Consider the following 22,149-nt stretch of genomic DNA (forward strand, 5'->3'; position numbering starts at 1 on the left):
TGGCGCAGTGGGTTGTGCGTTGGTGTTGGGATCAGGGGGTCACAGGTTCAAACCCCACTGCAGTCGCTTTGGATAAAAGCCTCTAACAAGTGACATGTAATGTAATCCGTCCTGTTTTACTGGGTGTTTTTCTGTTTAGTCTGATAAGTTGGATTTCTAGAGTTTAAAAGGGGATCGTGGTTTGTTTTGCAGACATTCAACATGTACTACTATGAGTCCAACAATGCCAACCTGTGGTTCATCAAGGAAAGCCAGTATGTCAAGATCGATACTATTGCTGCAGATGAGAGTTTTACACAGGTATGGATGCACACACACGCACACACACACACTCACACAAATAAAGACTAACAAATTACCTTGTAGCTACCACTAAAATATGCTGATGTTTTTCTTGTAGAACTTCTTCAAAAGCGAAACAGAGTGACACAAATGTATTAGTCTTTCCCAGTGCCACTGTTTCCTGGCCATCTCTTGTACTGTGTTTCTTAAACTGATTTGAACATTAAGCTCAGTCTGTTTTAGGGATGGGTACCGAGCCCCGGTATTAAACGGACCCCGGGGCTGAATTATTAAAGACCGTGGTACCGTTAAGCTCCGACGTTATCTGTCTTTTTATCCGTACTGGAGACATTTAAAAAATATATGTCATATGTATTATTGCTACATAAACATTATATTGCAGTTTTAGTTTCGCCAACTCCGTTTCTAATATGCAATAAGATGTGATGCGTCTATGACGTATTTTTGATCTTTCCAATCCAGACGAGAGATCTCTCTCCCCTGTCTGTGTGTGAGGGGGCGGGGCAGTTTACACACACGTGGCTGCTACATGCATGCAACACACACACACACACACACACACGGCGGAGATGGCAGAGAGAACTAAGTGCCCCAAGGTGTGGTTAAATGTTACCCGTCTCGATGTGGACAATGCTCGTTACCAAAAGTGCAATAAGAGTTTAGCATTTAAGGGTGGTAACACGAGCAATTTGTCTAAACATCTTGCAAAAGTGTTTTTTACAGTTCTATAAGTTCACATTATTTACAATTTGTTTAATTAATGTACCTTTTTTTTCTTCCTCAAAAGAACCGATAAGAATACCGTTAAAGGACCGGATCAATACGCGGTATCGATAAAAGTAGTAGTACCGTTAAAACCTTAACGATACCCATCCCTAGTCTGTTTGTATATGGCCATCAAATCGTCTAATACATGTTCATAATTATTCACCATTTGCAACAAACTCTTAGAAAGAGCATTGTAGAATTAAATGTAGCTAATATTACAACTTAGTTATCTCATCCCATTTGCCAGTGGTTTTGAGGATAGTAATTATCTCCATGAAAATGCCGTCACTGAGTTTCAGGCATCAACATCGACCCAAATAGATATAGAAGTTTTTAGACCAAAAAATATCCTCTAATACGTTTAAATGATGCTATCAAAATCAAAATTAATGTATGTAAAATGTCCTCCTTCCGCAGGTGGACGTTGGCGACCGCGTGATGAAGCTTAACACGGAGGTGCGGGATATCAGCAACCTGAGTAAAAAGGGCTTCTACCTGGCCTTCCAGGACCTGGGCGCATGTATCGCTCTGGTCTCAGTCAGGGTCTTCTACAAGAAGTGTCCTCTCACTGTTCTTAACTTGGCCCAGTTCCCCGACACGATCACTGGCGGAGACACGGCACTGGTGGAGGTCCACGGTCTGTGTGTGAACGCCTCTGAGGAGTTCGAGGCTCCTAAGATGTACTGCAGTGCAGACGGAGGCTGGCTGGTTCCCATCGGGAGGTGTGTGTGCAAACCGGGCTTCGAGGAGAACAAGGACGTCTGCCAACGTGAGTGGGGGTCTGGGGGCATTGTGGGATTTATTTGTGTGGAAATGTGTGTGTTTGTGTGAGAGAAAAAGGACATAGTCAGAGAGTTGGAATATGCATGATGCTGTAATGTTTTTGCATATATTGAAAAGTGACTTAATTATTGCACATTTTACACCTGAGCGCCTGTTCTATAGTCTTTATCTTTGTGAGCAAAAGTCTCGTAAAGGTTGGCCTTCTGAATTAATTTGAAGACTGAGTGTCAAGTGTGACACTGAGTGATTCTTCAACAGCTTACAAAAGTGCTCTTGCGAATGAAGCACAGCAATCATATCCATTCTGCCATACACGACGAGAATATTTGATGTGACTGATCTTTTTTTTTGCTGAACAGTGTGTGAATGTATGAATTCTGCTGTGAAATTGAGGATGAAGTGACAATGACTGTGTATTTAGGTTACTGATGTGTGTGTGTCAGTGTGGGTGTCATCGCTCCGAGTGACTTGTATACACTGCAAGGACAGTTCTAGCAGAGTAAAAGAGTGGAAGTTGCTTTGAGGCATCTCCTATCTTTCCATTGTTTCCGTGTGCTTGTTTGTCAGAAATGAATATCTCATCTTCCCTGCTGAGTATGGTAGAGGGGTACGAGTGTGTGTGAAAAAAGTGCTTATTGATGTGTGTTGTAGGAGAGGAAAAGATATGCCTTAGGAAGAAGAGATTATTGAATCGTAAAACTTCAAATATGGCGCTTGCGTGTGCACATACTGTGCGTGCATGCATTTGAGTGTGCACACTGTATTAGACTCACACTGTCACCTTTCCCCACGGGCTCGCTTCCTCCCCGAAAAGTAAATAGAATCAGATATTCATCGCTGCATACTAGGAAATTGGTGCATAATACAAATTCACTTGTTTTGGAGAAGCAGCAGCCAAGACGCCCAGAAAACTTGGCAGTTGGGCCTTAGAGACAAGTGAAGAGAACAGAAGCTGTACTCTCCAGCTCTCTGTCTGGTAATGTGCACAGATTGTGGCAGAACTGGCTGCATCTCAATCACCAAACGCAGACTGTTGAGCTGCATCGCTGTCTTGTAAACATTCAAAGCTTTGGTTATGTGACAGGTGATCTCAGGTTTTCAATGTATTTCACTACCTGCATGCTGTAGATCTATGTTGCATTCCCTGTATTGAAACTTTATTTAAAATCAGTCTGACACAGCAAAGCGGTTGACCTCAGTGATCTCTATGACCTCATCAGTCTGCTCCCTAAGTCTTATCACCCCGGAGAGAATAAATAGAGCAAGGTTAGCACGATTAACAAGCTGCCTTTAACTCAATAACAGCACGTGTATGTGTGTTGATGTAATGAGTCCTTTTGTCAGTCAGAGGTCAGGAAATATATGTGTCCCTCGTAACTTATAGCCATGACAGATGTGGATGCGTGTGTGTGTGTGTGTGTGTGTGTGTGTGTGTGTGTGTGTGTGTGTGTGTGTGTGTGTGTGTCTGTGTCTGTGTCTGTGTCTGTGTCTGTGTCTGTGTCTGTGTGTGTGTGTGTGTGTGTGTGTGTGTGTGTGTGTGTGTGTGGCACGGCAATACAGGTGTCTGCAACACAGGATGGAAAGCCAGGTTTTCCATTTCAAGGCATATGCTGTGTTGTAGCAATTATTCTGGAAACAATCAAATAGCACATTTTCCAATAGACTTACATTTCTTCGTGGTGAATTGAAATCCCTCCGCCGCAGGGTTGTCTACAACACTTACTCCGTAATAGAAAAAATAAATGTTTGTGGGGTCTTGTAAGGGATTTGCATAGCAATGAAATTACCTCCTCATACAGCGAGATCATTTGCTGTCCCACGTATGTCTTTCTAATAGAGATGTAACGATATATCAAATATCGCGATGAATAAATGTCTCAATACCGTCGTGAGACTGACAAAATCTACCGCGATTTAATTTTTTTAATTTTTATAAACCTTTATTTAACCAGGTGGTCCCATTGAGATCATCGATCTCTTTTTCAAGGGAGACCTGTCCAACATGGCAGCAAGTAGGTTACAACATGAACATAAAACAACAGATAACACAAAAGGACATCGTATTTACAGGAGACCTAGAGACATTGACAAGTACCAATAGTATATTTATATCTCACCCTGTCAATAAGCCTCACCTTCTTGGCAAAAACTGTATTGTTTTTGAAGTGATGGAGAGACAATGCACAGTTTTACCCACTGCTGTCACCCCTGGCCAAAGCATATCTCTCTGTCCCAGCAACATCAGTACCAAGCAAGAGAGTTTTTTCCACAGCAGGGAAACAACCAAACATCCCAGCTTCTACCTGGAAAGTGGACATGCTCATATTCCTAAAAAATAACCTGTCTGATGATGCTGAGTGAGTGAGTTAGTGAGTTTGAGTTGAGTTACTTGAAAAACTAAAGTGAAACTTGATTTATTTTTATTGCAGGGTCTGATTATTATATTTTTGACACTTTAAAATACTACTATCCTACTAAAATGCTGTACAAATCTGATTTATTTTTTCAAGTAAAAAAGGCAAGATAAAATGTTTAAAAAATTCAAATTCAAATTCGCGGACTTGTTATCGCGATATTATCGTACCGTGAGTTTTTTGTATCATTACATCCCTACTTTCTAACATATCTCATATTTGTATGAGCTGTGGCTCAGTGGATAGTATGATGGACTTCAAATCAGGGGGTAGCAAGTTTGAGTCCCACTGCAGTCAGCATGTCGTTGTGTCCCTGGGCAAGACACTTCACCCCAAATTGCTCCTGTGGGGATTGTCCGCAGTACTGAATGTATGTAAGTCGCTTTGGATAAAAGCGTCAAACAAATGACATGTAATGTAATGTATGCAGCCTGTGAGATAATGCTAAATGAACTCCCTGGAAACAGGCTCATTTTTATTAAAATGATGTCTGTGCTGGCGCTTTTTCGCCCTCACGTGCTGCTATTCTGATATTGTTCCCTTCCCTCGTCACAATTTCACTTAACCACCTAATGTAGCTGCTTCTGTAATCAGCCTGCTTTTAACAAAGACATGGGAGGACACAGAGAAGAGCAACATCCCAGTGCGTTGCGCTTTAATGGCTTTTAAAGAGTCCTCTCAGCGCTCAGCGTCAGCTCCAAACAAAAGGTTCCTGCCCTGACACAGTGTGTAGGTCTTCCATAGGGAAAACACACTCGGCTAATGCATTTAGATCACCCTCTCTCGTCTGCCGTCACACAAAGAGAGGAAAGGGTGAGAGCTGTGGAGAGGACTGGAGGAGCATTCGTAACTACCATTATTGAGCAGGTGAACAAGCCTTTTAATGGATGCCTTGAATTCCCTTTTTCTTGCTCTTTTTGTGTGCTGTTGTTTTCGTCTTTTTCAGCCATTTAGCTGCTCTGATGCTCATTGTGTTTTCTTGTTATAAAAGTGAATGTTCTAGCCGTGTTTTGGCCTCGCTATTTCTCCTCTTCTTTCTCTGTCTCTCACTCTCTGATCCTGTCTCTCTCTCTCTCTCTCTCTCTCTCTCTCTCTCTCTCTCTCTCTCTCTCTCTCTCTCTCTCTCTCTCTCTCTCTCTCTCTCTCTCTCTCTCTCTCTCTCTCTCTCTCTCTCTCTCCTCTCTCTCTCTCTCTCTCTCTCTCTCTGAGTGTGAGGCGCTAATGGAATCATTACTGGCCCCTCTCTGTGTTAGACAAACACCAGACACCTCCAATTATAGCCTTTTTTTCCTCAATCCCTGGCTGCCTCCCTTCCTCCCTGCCATTTTCTAACCTTGCTCTGGTGTCTGCTTCTATAATGGTGGCTGTTCTTCACCTCTCTCCCGATACAAACCTCCCATTTCGCTCCTCACCCATCCTTTACAATGCTGTCTTCCTTTTTCACCTCACCATTTTTCTTTCTGTCTCCCTCCTCCTTCTCCTCGCAGCCCTCATCTCCTCTGTCTGCACTCGTTAAACATTTATAGATCACGGGTTCATCTTTCTCTTTTTCTATTTTCCGGCCCCATGCTTGCTTCTTATTCCCTAAAGTGAGGCGCTAAGTGTGTTTAAATGTGTGTGTGTGTTTTGATGTTAGACCCTGGATTCAATCTGGTGGATTGTTTGATGACAAAAAGGGATGTTGTGCAATTGGGTACTAATAAGATGGGAAACAAGAACAAAAATATGATTTATAAAACACAGTAGCAAATTGATACGTTATTTATTCATTGAACTCATCATCATTATGGCTGTAAAAATGCAAAGCCAGGTTAATATAAATGGTTAGACACTTTTTTTCCGAAGAAACAATTGGATGATTGCCTATTACAGATACAGAAAACACAGATTTTAGGAAAAATAATTGGAGTTAACTAATTGTAAATGAACAATTATTTGTTCAAGTATCAAATCACAGGCACCAGCCTTTGATGGAGTCATTGATGGACAACAACAGTGCTCTTTAACACAGAGGAATACGCTTTATCAGACTGTAGATACACAGAGCGTCATTGTTGGTAAGATCATTAGAATTTAGTTTTTGGTCTGTACAAATAAACACTCTTACCAGCCCCGTGCTGTAATGTTTAACATCGCAACCTCAATACATATTTGTATTTTCATTTCTGTGAACTGCAGTAAACACACTGCTGCTCCGATGGCTCTGCTGCTCCATCACATGTAAATCATACTTATCTGCTTTGTCAGGAGTTACATAATCTCTGCCTCCCTCTCTCTCTATCACTCTTTCTCAAACTCTCTCTCTCTCTCTCCCTCCCTGCCACATACATTTGCCCCCCCCTCGTCAGCTCTGTTCTCTCTCTCCACCCCATGCAGAGGCCTCTGTCAGTGCAGCCCGAGCCCCCCGCCTCGCTGGCTCTCTTTTCTCTCTGTTTAGTGTCTGTCTCTTGTGCATTCTGTTTCTGTTCTCCCTCTCTGTTTCTGTCTGCCACTGTTTCCTCTAACCCCCTCCATTTCCACCTCGTACTCCTCGCCCTCTCCTGCTGTCTTTCTGTCTCACAGCTGGTGGGGAATGTAGTGTATTCTCCTCTCAAACCTCTCCTCCTGCTTTAAGCCCTAGAGGTACACACTGAAGGGCAGGAGTGTGTATGTGTGTGCAGCTGTGACTAGACTATTTGTGTGTGTGTGTGTGTGTGTGTGTGTGTCCTGTCCTTCTGTGTGTGTCTGACAGCACCAATTACTGCCTCAGATGCCAGAGAGATGGAGGAGACGGAGTGGAGAAGGACAGACACCTGTCACCTCGATACAAGTTTTCTTGCTCTCTCATCTCCTCTCTCTCTCTTTCTCAGCAGGCAAAAATAATATAGGTCGGAGTGACATGTCTGTCTGTATGTCTGTCCGTCGGATATATCTGTCTACTGGTCTCCTTCTTCTTAATTCGTCTGTTTGATGCTGCCAACATAAAGCAAAAACGTAGTTTACAAGTGGAACTTTTCAAAGTCACACCAAACTCTCTAGTCTATAATGATGTCACTTAGCTCTCCCGCTGTCTCTTTTCACTTCTGAAAGTGGATTGAAACCAAAGTGGGAAAGAAACACTGAGAAACAATCCAATGTGTTTACACTTCAGTGTGAACATTTGGCTGTTGATGCAAAGAGAATGGGTTTGAAATATTGAAAATATATATACATTTAGCTATTTCTGAGAGTTTAAATAAAACATTGAGGTCAATCAAGAAATAGTTGATAAATATGTGTCATTTTGCGTTGGTTGTAAAGTATTTTTTCCATGTTGCTAGATTATTCAAAGAGTGTCAATTTGATCTTTTGACTCAATTAATAACAATTATATTGTGTGCTATTTTGAATGTATCTTTTGTGGTTAATTAGATGATATGAATAATCCCCTGCTAAAAAAGGGTTGGGCAGTCTTACAAATCTATAAGAAGTTAGGAAAACAAGGCAACCACATGCATATTCCTTTTCTTGCCAAGAGTTATTTTGTTTATATGGTAACAATGAGGCCAACAACTGGTTAGCTTAGCCTAGCATCAATTATATAGAGTAGAAACAAATAGTCAACAGCCAGCTCTGTCCAAAGGTAGCACAATCTGCCTGCTGCCAGAACCTCTAAAGCTCATTATTAACACAGTATATTTTGTGTAACAACACATTGAAGTGTTAAGGAGAGTTATGTGAATATTTCTTGGACGGGGGCAGTAACTTTAAAAAGTCTAGTTATCACAGTTAGGTTTGCAGATTTAGTATCACTGTTTCTGTGCAGAGATCACAACATAAATCTGAGCTCACCATCTGTATCTGGCAACTTGCAGCAAGAGGCGCTACACAGAAGTGTTGGGCGGATGAATAAACAGTTTTTAGCCACAAAATACCTCCAGTGTTGAATATTCTTTTTTTCCTTTTTCATATAAACCCTTAAAGCCGGGAAAACATCACACTGGTTTAGCTCCTTACACCCTCTAAACCCCATTGACCACAACGATGAGATCATAACTTTTGGGCGGGATAACTACAACATGTCATTTTCAAGGGAAGAAAAATAATGTGTAGTTTGATATTTTTGGAAAACATTGCTCAACCTGTGAAGTGGTATTCCACTTTCTGTCTGCGATCAAAGGCCTGCTGCTCAGCCGCTCAGTTGATCAGACCTGGCTCTGAGTCGGACCACAGCGCAGTGGGGGGGGGGGGGGGGGGGGCTTACAGTAAAAGCCTTGTTTGTTCTCTGCGAGGCAACTTAACTTTCTGTACAGATAAGTGAAAGTGATACATGTGCTGTAAAGGCTCCATCTCAAGATATGCAGTCAGATGCATATAATGAACGAAAGACTATACCACTCACACACACACACATACCCAATAGACTTGTACAGTTTATATCTCATAAGAGGATTGCAACCTCTGTTCATAATGAAAGGTTTAAACAGGGAACAGATGTCGGAAAAGGCTAATCTTCACACCTGTGAAAGAGATTGAGCTCACTTACAGTACAGAGGGATGTGTGTCTGTGTGTGTGTGTTTTAAGCTCAGTAGGGAACCTGCCTTTCTTTATTGCCTCTCCAACGCAGAGCTTGATCTCTGCTTCTATCCTTACAGCTGAAGTGTGTGTGTGTGTGTGTGTGTGTGTGTGTGTGTGTGTATGTGTGTGTGTGTGTGTGGACAGTCAGAGGCAGTGGGTAAAGTGAGCATTTTTATGTTGATCACATTCAGACTTTTGAAGGTCAAGCGCTCCCTCCTGCATGTTGTATACACACACACACACACACACACACACACACACACACACACACACACACACACACACACACACACACACACACACACACACACACACACACACACACACACACACACACACACACACACACACACACACACACACACACACTTTTCTCAGTCTTTGCTCTCCTCTTGGTGGCAGCTCAGGGAGCTGGAGGGCTAGAAGGTGTGGGAAAGAAGGGAGTGGGAGGCTAACAGAAGGATTTAGACAGCAAGTCAAGAGATTTTTCTGTGTATGCAGTCAATGTACGCTGCTGCAGGCATTAGGCCACTAAGCTGTTGAAGTTTCAGACAGCAGGCTGGTATTGCTAGCCAGATGTTCTTAAAGGACAAATGGATATATGGTTCGGTAAAGGCCAGTCATCTGTCCTTGTACCTGTCTGTGGGTGCTTCTGCTCAAATAGACTGTCTGTCGGACTTTACTTTTCATTTATATTGGACAATGACAGCCACCTTTTACTTCATTACGCCTTTATCTCCTCTCTCTCAAACGTCCCTACATCCCTTTTTCCCACTCCCTCTTCCTCATCTCCTCTCTTTTGTGCCTGAATAAATGACACACAAAATCACAAAGGCTTAGGCGCTCGCTATATCCTCTACACACCATAGTACCCGTCGACATACCCACACAGCACTGACCCAGATAATGTCTATTCACACGCTTTCTCCCAGCGCTGCTCCTCTTTTGCCATGGCAGATCACTTGCCATGCATAAGCTGAGTTGCCAAAGGCCACCTTAGCACCAAGACGCGCTTGCGCTGCTGAAGTGTTAACCACAACAAAACCCGAGGACAACAAGGTGGTTCTAGTGAGACAGGACCTCGTACAGTTCAGCTGAGTCTGGTGCAGTGGGTTGAGCTGTGTGAGCAAACCCTTAGAGAAAAGAAGGAAAAGCAGGCCAAGGACTGAGAAACTGTTAACGCATGTTTCTACTCCGCACGTCCTTATATAGCACTATTCCCAACAGAGGGAGGCTGTAGAGGAGAGAGAGCAAGTCTCCTTTGGGTACGGTTGCCATTAATTGGAAGTGTTCCATAAGCTGTTGAGTTCCAGCTAGGGGTAAACATGTGTGCGCTCATGGGAAAGTTAATAATTTTAAACATTTCTATAGTGTTGAATCAGTGTTGAGTTTGCTCCACTTAAGATCTAAAGGCTTGGAGAAAGGTGCATGTGTGTGCGAGAGAAAGCAGAGCAGGCATTCCGGCAGCCAGTGGGTCTGCTGAACAGGAAACACAGAAACAGGAAGACAGCCATTGACCCCTTCCCCTCATCCCCTCCTTCTCTCTCTTTATAGTTTGCGGATAGCTTCCAGATGTACCATCAGCCTGTCACACTGATTGGGCTGCTGTTGCAAAGGCGTTATTGCTATGCTGAATACACGACGTACAGATGTAGCCGCGGTCGAGGTCCAATTTGATGCTGCTTTCGTATGCAGTACAGCTGCACTATTGTTCTACAGCCAAGAGGAACCATTCAGAACATTCAAATAGACTTTTCAGCCCCAGTGTCGGCCAGAACAAAGAACGGTTACACAGGACCTGATGAGAGATGTGACAGAATATTTTCATTTCTAAATATTTCCGTTTAGTCCAGCAGCTGTAGTATTACAGGTGGCTGCCGGCTTAAACTGACACCTTTTATAGTTATCTAAATACACCTGTAAGCTATGATTTGCGAGTACAATCATTTCAAACAGGATATGCAAATAGCTCAAATGGCATACTTTAAATGGTGACAAGTTGCCTACTTATAATGCAGTCGTCTCAATTATGTATGACAACAGACCTTTTTTGGAAACTAGAATATACTTCAAAAGATTCAACCTGTGGATGTGTGGATTATAAACCATTATATGTGGAGTAGCTTCCTTTTGACAGTTACAACAACACAAATATTACAAAGATGTCCAAGTTTTAAGACATAAAGTTGCACTTAAGAAACCTCATTCATTCATATTAAGGATGATGTCTTCATATTAAGGTTGATGTCTAATGAGAAGCTTTGCGGTCCTGAACCGAGCAGATATGTCCTTTGAAGAGCACAAAAGGGACAAGCTGTGACACTTTCCCCACTCCCTTGACTTCCTGCACGACGCTGAATGGGTGCCATGGTGTCAAGAAGGTGTGTACACACCTCCTTTCTGTTTAAATCCTCTCCATTCAATACTTGAACACAGGTTGCCGTCGCCTGAGGTGCATTTATGGAATGCGTTATTCTTTATAGTAAGTGGTGGATGATGGCTCTAAGGGCCACACACACATACTTTCATTCACAGAGAGGTATACTCAGCAATGTATACAAACAGCAAGGAAGCAATCTAAAGCGTTTTATTTGTATAGACCACTGACTTTGAAGTCTATGTGATCTTCTCCTGCGAATCGGATTAAAACATATACGTGCAGATATTCCTGCTATTACCAATTTGCTTTGACTGTGGCTAGCAAAGTCAAGCAGTGCCCACCCACATATTTAAGACAGCTAGAATATGGCCTCCCACTTGACAGGTCCATCTGCATGTGTGTGTGAGACTGACAGAGAAAAAAGGCACAGGGCTTTCCTTTCCTCCTCCGCCTGAGAGGATGAATTATTGAGAGTGATGAACTGAAAATAACGTGGGTGAGGAAAGGAGGTGCTCAGCTCCTCCTACACACACTCTGCCGGTCACGGGGCCGGCCTATGTGGGCACGTTTACTGCCATGATGTGTTTATAGTGTGTTAAAGCGCATTTTAAGGAAGATGTGTAAGCTACATGTGCCTGGCGACTAAGAAGGTGTGGTGAAGGTGTAAAGCTGTGTATGTAGACTCAAGCTCTGTGTGTGATTTGTTTTTGTGTGTTTACTGGTATGAAAGAGGAAAAGGTGAATTGTTGTGTTCCTCTGGCCTTTTATCTTGATGGCAAAACAGACAGAGAGAAGAATAAGTTATTCAGACTGAGAGCCAAACTCCCCAACAGACTCCTTCTTATAGACATGTCATGCTATCTGCTCTCCTTATTCTCTTCTCTCTCTCTCTCCTCTCTCTCTCTCTCTCTCTCTCCTCTCTCTCTCTCTCTCTCTCTCTCTCTCTCTCTCTCTCTCTCTCTCTCTCTCTCTTCTCCTCTCTCTCTCTCTCTCTCTCTCTCTCTCTCTCTGTCTGTCTGTCCCTCGCTCATGACCCCATTCACACAGAAACACACATGCACCTGGTATCTATTTAATCTGTTTTTACACTGCAGGATAATCACCCCTGCGCAAAATTAGTGAGCCATCGGATCAGGTTACCGATGGAGAAGTGTGTGTGTAGATGTGGGTTTGCTTTAATTGCACTGAAATTGAGCGCATTCTCTTTCCCTCAGACTTTTTTTTGGGGGGGTTTGAATGGTGTGTGTGTGTGTGTGTGTGTGTGTGTGTGTGTGTGTGTGTGTGTGTGTGTGTGTGTGTGTGTGTGTGTGTGTGTGTGTGTGTGTGTGTGTGTGTGTGTGTGTGTGTGTGTGTGTGTGTGTGTGTAGGTTTGTGTGTGGGTGTGTTTGTGTAGGTTTGTGTGTGTGTGTTCCTGTCAGCGAGAGAGTAAATATTTGTGCAGGGGCTCTGGAGAAGGTCAGGGTCAACGTATGACAGACAGCCCACTGGGAAATAAGACACACACACAAAGGCAAACTCACACACACTCAAAGGCAAACTCTCACACACACACACACACACACACACACACACACACACACAAATAGAGAGAATAAACTAGATATATAGAAATAGACAGACAGACAGGTGGGCAAACAGGGAGATGGATGGACGAAGAGAAAAACAGAGAGAGACGAGAGAGGAAGACGTGATGGACAGAATCAGGAAGAGGGAGAGCTTCATCCCGTAGTTCCCCTTGGCCGCTCTCAGTAATTGGCTGGTATCCAGAGGACAGAGAGTAGATCAGAAACATGCCTGAGTGTACTCATGTGCTTCATGTTCTGGACATCATAAACCAGTCTGACCATGAATGTGTGTGTACGTGTGGTGGTGGGGTGGGGGGGGTCAGAGAAATCATAAGATGCTGTAAACACTAAGGGTTTGTCCTGAGGTGTCAATCATGGAGGCTTATGTCTGGAAATCGCTCATATCTCCTGTGATCCTGCCTTTCCATAACGAAAGTCTTGCAGGCTAAAGTAATTGGCCCATTGCTAAAAATGATCAAGACTGAATGTGGTTTGATGTTCATGCAAAGCTTGCTTGCCACTCACTAGCAACAAACTTTTCTTCTTGTTTAGTAATGGGTAGTTTTCTTTGTGTCATGCAGCAAATAAGTTGAAGCATGTTTGCAATGCAATCCAATGCAACACAGATGCTTACACGATATAAAGCAAAGCTGGATTGTCGAAACGGTAAACTAGTCCTCCTCGTAATCGTCAAAGAACTATATGTCTACTTTTAACAGTTGATCAGCTCCAGACACACCACACAACACTAAATAATCTGATTATGAAAGCACGGTTACTGAAATTCTTATGTGGGACCTTTTTCTTCTAAAGCAATTCGAAAACATCTACCCATATAAGTCCAAACATGCCACAGGTTCTTACAAAATGGATTCATTAACTATGAGTTTGCAAGGATATTTTAACATCTGTTCTATCGTAAATGGGTTTTATTTCCATGACCGACATCAAAGACTTTTAAATATACATTTTTATATATGTCATTATGGACTTGAATGTCTTTGAGTGACTTTATGAGTGTTATTATGCTTTTTCAAAGCCTATTCCTTTCAATACAGATGGGGAAAAAATAAATATCTATCTGTCTGTCCTAAAATCCGATCAAACAGAACAATATTTAGTCTAAAATACAGCGATCATACATAATGTTAGTTCAGGTGGGTTAACCTTCCATTGAGACCCAGTATGCTGATAGTTAGTACCAATGAGCAAAAGCTAAGTACAAGCAAAAAAAAATTGCAAATGCCCCTTCTGTTAAAAATCAACATGGTAAGTAGCAATGTAATTAATTATGTTTAGAGCTTGTTTATCAGTCATGACATGACTAGATAATTGGGTTAAACTAGACAGCAATTACTACCACTTATCAGCAACCATGGCCATTTCTTATGCCCATAGAAAAACAACAACAAAAAAGGTTTCTGACTTGTCCTTAGAGATCTCATGTTCAGACTGCTTATAATAATATCATGTTTAAATGTTTGTTTGTTTCTGTGTTTTTGTTGATTGTTTTCAGTAATGGTAATTTGTTTTAGTGAGAGGTGTGATGTTTAAATATGACATAAATACAACCCTGAAAGAGGGGATCTATCATCTCAATGAGACCTCCAGCCCAAATAAAGGATAAATAAACAATGAAATAACTGTTTAACAACAAAAAGGTATTTAATAACTGCCTCACAAAAAGGATAATTATTTGCACAATAAAGCAAGCAGCAGAAAGCCAACAACAAACAAAGAGAGGCAACTTGTACAAGTGAGCTGTTGTTTTTTGTTGATCACCTCAATAACCATTATAAACAAATAAAAAAGAACTGTGAAGGCAATGTAATGCTGTGAAGCTGTAATGCTCCTCCTGTTGTTTGTAGTACACATTATATGAGGTAATTATTGTTTAATAAGTTGATAATGATTACTTGGGAAAAAAGAAACATCAAGCGTGCGGATGTAATGTCATCACAAGAGGCTTCGGCAGAAATTGTGTGTGTTTCACAGGATTAGTACTTATGGTGAATATTATAGTGGTGAAGGTTGTTATGAACTCCGATTAGGGATTAGTTCACAGCAGGGAGCTGGACTCTGATGTTGACATCTTTATTTCAGACAAACCTCCACATTACCACCCACTCACACACATTCAAACATACACACTCATGCTCTGCTGCTTACTCTATAAACACACCAAACAAAAAACACTTGCACATATTACTTCCACTTATCAACAAGGACAATTGTTGACTACACAAGCACATTCTGAGTTAATGTAGTCGCATGTGTCATTTTCTCCTGCAGTGTCCCACTAAAGGGATATTAGCCAACTTTCCACCAGCTTTTTGTCCTCACAGTGTGAGCAAACTAACGCAGCATTGAGTATCTAATTATTTATTCGCAAATAACTATATATTTTTTTCACATAATAGGGCTTTTTTTTACATTTTGTTTTGCCAGAAACATGTCAAGTGAACCGAAAGCATGTTTCACGGCAATGTACACATGAGCATCAAACACACACAAACACATACAGATACGACCCCGGTGGCCGTTAAGGACGTCAGGTTCAATCTCGTCAGGTTCAATCTCGTGAGACTTCTGCACTGACGCTTGATGTATCAATTTTTAAGTAGGTGGCCTCAACAAACGCCTCGGTAGCACACACAGACACACACACACATACAGCCTGCTGTGTACTCCAGGAGCTGTGGCACTCGACGGGTACTAGAAGGGTTCTGTAGTGAAAGCCTGTTGCCATGGTGACTATTATGGAGCTCATCTCCCGTGGGCCAGCAAGCTTTACACTGGCCCAAGGGAGATATACCACCAAGTATGAATCCCTCTCGAAAGAACACACACATGTACACACATTCTATACCCCCCAGGTTTCTCCTCTGTGCCCTCTATGGTACAGCCGGCAGGGAACCAATGTTAGACCTGACCCGAGTGCGACAGAAAGCAAGAACGCAGCAATTAATAGTTGCAAGGACATTTGTACAAGTGAAGGAGAAAAGAAGGTTCCAAACTAGACTGTGTTTTTCTTTTTCAGAAGAGTGCAGCTGATGGGATTTTGCATACATCCAGATTTGCCTGTTTGAATGTACTTACGATGTAATAGCCTTAACTATGAGATACATGTTTCTGTGTGTGCACTTGCAGGCCCTTCCTACTCTTCCACTGCAGTCAGCTGCTTTCTTTCATTTTTACAAGCAACTTATATACCTCATTTTAGAATGATGTAACTGTAACCGGTTACATAACCAGTCATAGTAAATGGACAGGTCTCCCTTGGATGATCTCAATGGGACCACCTGGTTAAATAAAGGTTTTTATAACAAAAAAAGTGTACAGTATGCAGTACATGTCTTCTGATGCCAAAACGTGTAATTCACTGGGATGATATAAAAGTGTGAATCATCATGTCTAGCTCAGGATGTGATTCTCAGTTTAGCAACGAAGAAACATGAACGGGGAAACGATATATGTTAAAGTAAACAGACTGGTCAAAATGTAGTCTTAATGTATATGGCAGTCAGACAACTGTGTAAAACTCCTCAGGCTTAAAAAAACATACAATAGAGTGGTGCAGTGACGAGTCCTAAAACCCGGAAGTGAGTTAGCATTTTACCACGTCCGGTTCCCTCGTCTCAGAGTCAATGGGATTTCTCCATAGGATTTTGGAAAATAGCTGGAAATAAGGTTTGTGGTTGACACAAATTCAAGAGACGGATCACGTTTTGTTCTACAACATTAAATACATCAGCAGTGACCCCACTGGTGATTTTTGAAGAGTTTACGTGTCTGAAAAACGATGGTTGTTAACAAGTGGCTGAATAGGACTACAGAAGTTGTCGAGGACGTTGTACGCCATTACGCCGAACACGTAAACACTCCCGCTAAGTTTGTTTGCCCCTGTTCTGCTTGAAAGCAAGTACCTGCGCTCTTGCAAACTGTTAAAACAAACGCTTCAACTTGTACAATTTTGAATCTGTATTTTTGAATATCGATCTTAAGTTGGCGTGACGTTACAGTCGTGCGACCCTGCTGTGAATGGCTGTAGTTTGTTTATAGCATAACGTTAGAATTTAGCTTCTGGCGATTAGATTTATGATTCAAAAATTATAAAAGTAGGGTAGACATGTGGATATTATCCGGCTGAACAAAACGTGCATTTATCAAACAGGTTCGTTTTCCACAGACCTTATTTCGAGCTATTTTCCAAAATCCTATGGAGGAATCCCATTGCTTTTTTGTCGAGGGAACCCATGCGCAGCTTACTTCCGGGTTTTAGGACGCGTCACTGCAACACTCTATTGGATCTCATCAGCAAAACAGTGATAAGAGGTACCTTTAAATGTGCTCTCAATGACCTAAGGAAAGCATACACAAAGCAAATAATATAGGACCCAAGACAAAACCCTGAGGCACACCACAGTAATGAGCAGCAGTTTCAGACATAAAAGGTCAAAAAGACACAGAAAAACTCCAGTGGGATAGGAATCCACAGCACACCATGAGATACCCACCCACTGCCTAAACCTTTCAGTCAGGCTGCCGTTGTCCACTGCGCTAGGTCACTAAGTCACTTGAGACAATGAGGAGAGCTGTTTCAGACAAATGCTTCTGACTGAAACCAGATTGAAATGTATCAAAAGTGTTTGAGCTGTTTGGCAACACATTTCTCCAGATGTTTGAGGTTCAGATGTTTCATACTGCCCACAATGAGGTCTTGAAAGAAAACAGTAAAGAAGCACTCCAAAATGGTTGGCCGAGTTGAAAAGGCAGAGAGAGGACATGAGGGTAGCCTGACAGCCATGACACCTCTAACCTTTAATCTCAAGCAGTTTTATAAAAGCTTTCTTGCAACCTGTTTCAGCTGAATAGATAGTTTCTCACTGAGAACTCAATAGAGCTGCATTTCACTGGAATTAGGGTAAAATGATCTGTGGCTTCGTTAATACTCCTTACACACAATCAGTAACACATTGTTCATAAACATAGACATTGATGATTGCGGCTTTCCAGAGACATATCCCTGTGGTTTGAGAAACAGTTATAGGCTAATTTGACCATTTTTTGTAATGTATTAAAGAAAGGAAACAGTATTTGCAGCCCTAAAAATAGTAAAAAAAGGAGTAGATCTTTATCAGCTCATCCTTGACAGTGTTTTCCCAGAGGACACAGTGGGGCTGTTCTCTTCTCAATCAGTGCGTGGTGACTGAGGGTGTGTCTTGAGTAGCAGTACTATATCATATCTAAGAGCTATCGATTGGCATAAATACACTAAGTCTCTCTGGTGACTGGATGAATATTTAATAAGACACTGGATCTGAGGCCACTCTTTGTCTTTATGAGAAACACACACACATATGTACAAATACACACACACACACACACACACACACACACACACACACACACACGCACACACACACACACACACACACACCACACACACACACACACACACACACACACACACACACACACACACAGTACAGCATTATCAACTATTACTTTAAAGAAGATGCAAATTGTGAGTTTGCTCACGGTTCCACAAGATTGTTTTTGTGACTGAACTTTTTTGCACTTCTTCTGTCTTTTTTGGGTGTGATTGCATGTGAGCACTATCTCAGCTCCCTTGTCTCTTTTACATATCTATGGTAAATCATTAATCATAAGGGAACCAAGTCAAGTAACACATTTCCCATGGGGCACACACTGGAAGGAACTTGAGCAAAAAAAAAGAGGCAAGAAAAGCGGGAGAGAGTGAGAACAAGGTTGAAAAGCAGAGTAGAAAACTTAAGGAGGGAGAAGGGAGCTCTACTCAGAGCAGCCAAGCCGCCATTCTTGCGAAAAGTTTTTGATCAGGCAGTTGTTTATACGCCAGGCCTGGCATGGGGTGCCCTGTCTGTCCTCTAGCGCAAGGGTCCTTTTGTGCCTCTGTGGCTGGCCAGCGCCCGGAGCCAGGACTCTCCGGATGGAACGTCCCCGGAGAAAAGCTGCTTTTCCACCCTACTCCTACAGCCCAGCCAACAGAACACACAGAACACACACACACAACACACACATACACACACACACACACACACACACACACACACACACACACACACACACACACACACACACACACACACACACACACACACACACACACACACACACACACACACACACACACACACACACACACACACACACAGTCACTAGCACAGCACACAGGCACCCATTACCTTGGAAGCTGACAGGAAGAAGGAAAGAGAGCAGAAGCCCTTTGAGAATTATCACTCCCTTTCCTTTCCTCTTTCTTTATTTCCTTTATTCTTTCTTTCTCTCCTTTCCACACCCACACACACATCCCTTTGCTAGTGTTCTCTCAGGTCTTTTGGGGATTGTGCTACTGGACTTTGCTCCCCTATGATGAATGATTTGCCTAAAAATACTGTCTGCATGCGAGCGAGCATATCGTCCAGGTGGAAGAACTTACCTCCACAGTGAGGAAACACACTTCTTTTAGGCCACTTTACCATTCCTCTATCAAACAGGTTAACTACGTAAGAGAATGTGTGTGTGTGTGTGTGTGTGTGTGTGTGTGTGTGTGTGTGTGTGTGTGTGTGTGTGTGTGTGTGTGTGTGTGTATGTGAGATAATTTACAGCCTTTCTGGGACGAGTGACGTGTAGCTTGATTAAATCCGTGACCTTCACCACTAGCACAAGCAATCAGCAAGCGAACACACACGATCACACACAAACAAACACACACACACACACATTCTCACTCGTCACGTACTTAACACCTTTGCGCACACAAGCGCTCAGCACACGAACATGCAATCAGCACCTGGCGGATTCTATATATCATTGATCCAACCTATCCAAGCACTAACATACACACAGGGCATCTATTGAATTGCATTTGAGACGCCCTCATTTTCTTTAACGTGGGGTTTTGTACACTGTAATACTATTTACCGCCGTGGCAGCTTGCGAGGATGAGAATACCAGGCCTGTGAATGTATAAACAAATACATGCGTAATCTATATTCAGATTACCAAAGGGGACGTCAGGAATTCCATTTTACTGCCTAGAGATGCAAAAGGGAAATCATTCACGTCCCCAATCTATTTTCAGCAGACGGCTCCTGTTGAGCGGGAGCACGGTTTTCCCTCCTCAGTTTTATGACTCCACATAATGACTAATATGCAGCCACTGAAACAGCCATAGCAATAGTCATAATATGATATTGTGACTATTGCTGGGATTGCGCCTGTGTTTTTCTGTTCCCCCGGTTGTCAGATGATCTAAATCTGATATAACAGGGATGACAGTTGATCTGCTGTTGCACTGTGTTATTCTACTGTACCGCCCTGTGGTTATACAGGCCCTCAGCCTGATGTAAGAGGATCTCACGTAGACCTAATGTCACAATATATTAAATCAAATGTTTTTTTTCTCCTTTTTTTAGCCAAGGGTGCTTCATGGCACTTCTTATGACCTATCAGTATCTATGAAAGCTTTGTTGTAGCCTGTTGTTTTTGCCTTTTTGTACATGTTCTGCTTTGAGTGTCTGCAGTTCCCTCATACTCTACTTCTGCAGAATTCTGGTTTAATTTCTTTTTTGTTGAAGCATTATTTCTGTCAGTTATTATGACACTGTACTCAGTCATACAGCGGGAGGAACATTAACAAGTGTTGAAGCAGGCAAATGATTGTTTACAACCTCCACCCTATCATGTGACTGCGTAGCACAGTATGCAGTGACTTTTAAGCAATGCTGCTGTCAGTTCCTTTGGCGAGAATAGTGTTATGGTAAATGAAAAAATCAATCTTAAAAAATGTAACCCAAGCTTTAATTGACCTAAATTATCCTATAAAAGCATTTCTGGAGGACATTGATTTCTGGCACAGACTTCGTTGGTGTATGAAAAAAGGGAAAAGTCTTAAAGGGTCAACACAGCACAGCCTCTAACCCTGTGTTTATCTGTCTCCTCTCTCCAGCGTGCCGAACTGGTACCTACAAAGCTTCAGCCACTGATGCCTACTGCACCAAATGTCCTCCTCACAGCTCGTCCCCGCAGGAACAAGCCGTCGAGTGCGTCTGCGAGAAAGGTTTCTACCGTGCCGAGGCCGACCCACGCTCCATGGCCTGCTCACGTGAGTAATGCAATCACTGGGCAAAACACACACACATGTCACCAGCACAGTCATACAGCTGGAAGCTTATTTCATACCACATTGTGTATTCCAGGCTTTCAATGAAGTCAGATATTTGCATTTGGCTGTATACATTGTCAGGTTATATAATTGCATTGTGTCACAATTGATTGGATTACATTTCATTTAATTACTCTGCAAGGTATTCCTGTATGAATTTACATCTCTTGGCTGCATTCCATTTCTATACATAATCCCACCATGTATTTACTTCCTCCTCAGCTGCTATTGGTTTACACAACACTAGAGACACACACAACACACACACACACACACACACACACACACACACACACACACACACACACACACACACACACACACACACACACACACACACACACACACACACACACACACACACACACACACACACACACACACACACACACACACACACACACACACACACACACACGTTTTTTAGCTGTGTGGTTACCACCACATATATCTCAGATGAGAACACTGGTACGGCTGATACTGTGATAGAAATCTGATGATGTTTCTCACTCAAGAACATAGACACACACACCAACACACAAAAGCATGGAGCCAGGGGTATCATCAGACCACATCCTCAGATGGAAAAGTAAGAGATGGATTGAGCTAGATGGAGGGATATAGGGGTGGGAAAGGACTGGGAAATGGTGGGGCTAAATAAATATGTGCACACACACACACATATACCCAAACCCATTATCAGGTTATGGTAGATTACACTCATTAATCGTTGTAGCAGGTGAGATGTGTGACGATTGTGTTATCGCCTGGAAATGAGTAACGGTTCGTTCAAATATGTATGGGCACATGCACATGCACATGCACATGCACACACATGCTAGAACTGAAGAGGATGGAGAGCGGAAAAATGAGGAAATAAGGAGAAAAGGTGAAAGAATTAGTCATAGAGAGACATGGATAATGACACTCAAGACACAGGCAAAGAATAGAACAGCAGGGGAAATAGTGGACTATCAGAGGCATATCATTTAAATGTCATAAAAGACCGATCAGTAGAAGAGATGATGGACAGTTAAGTGTGGCCGAGGGAAGTGGGGGGATGGAGAGAGAAAAACACAGAATTAGCAGGATCAGTCAGCACATCTTTTCAGGAAATTTACGAGCGACAGCCTCAATTATCCACAGCATGGCCTCCATCCCCCACTCCCACCTTTCCCCTATCCCCCCTG

At 42.5% G+C, this 22,149-nt stretch overlaps 1 protein-coding gene across 3 annotated transcripts in view; it reads left to right on the top strand.

The window, feature by feature from the left end:
* epha4b (eph receptor A4b) overlaps positions 1 to 22,149 on the top strand; it is an 85,491-nt gene that overhangs the window by 22,009 nt on the left and 41,333 nt on the right. For all 3 annotated transcript variants that reach the window (XM_034137476.1, XM_034137477.1, XM_034137478.1), the window contains exons 4-6: positions 193 to 300; positions 1,489 to 1,840; positions 20,744 to 20,899. In XM_034137476.1, coding sequence (XP_033993367.1) covers positions 193 to 300; positions 1,489 to 1,840; positions 20,744 to 20,899 — 616 coding nt within the window. The remainder of the gene's footprint in view (positions 1 to 192; positions 301 to 1,488; positions 1,841 to 20,743; positions 20,900 to 22,149) is intronic.

The sequence above is a fragment of the Trematomus bernacchii genome, unplaced genomic scaffold (genome assembly GCF_902827165.1).
Source record: "Trematomus bernacchii unplaced genomic scaffold, fTreBer1.1, whole genome shotgun sequence".
NCBI classification, from domain to species: domain Eukaryota; kingdom Metazoa; phylum Chordata; class Actinopteri; order Perciformes; family Nototheniidae; genus Trematomus; species Trematomus bernacchii.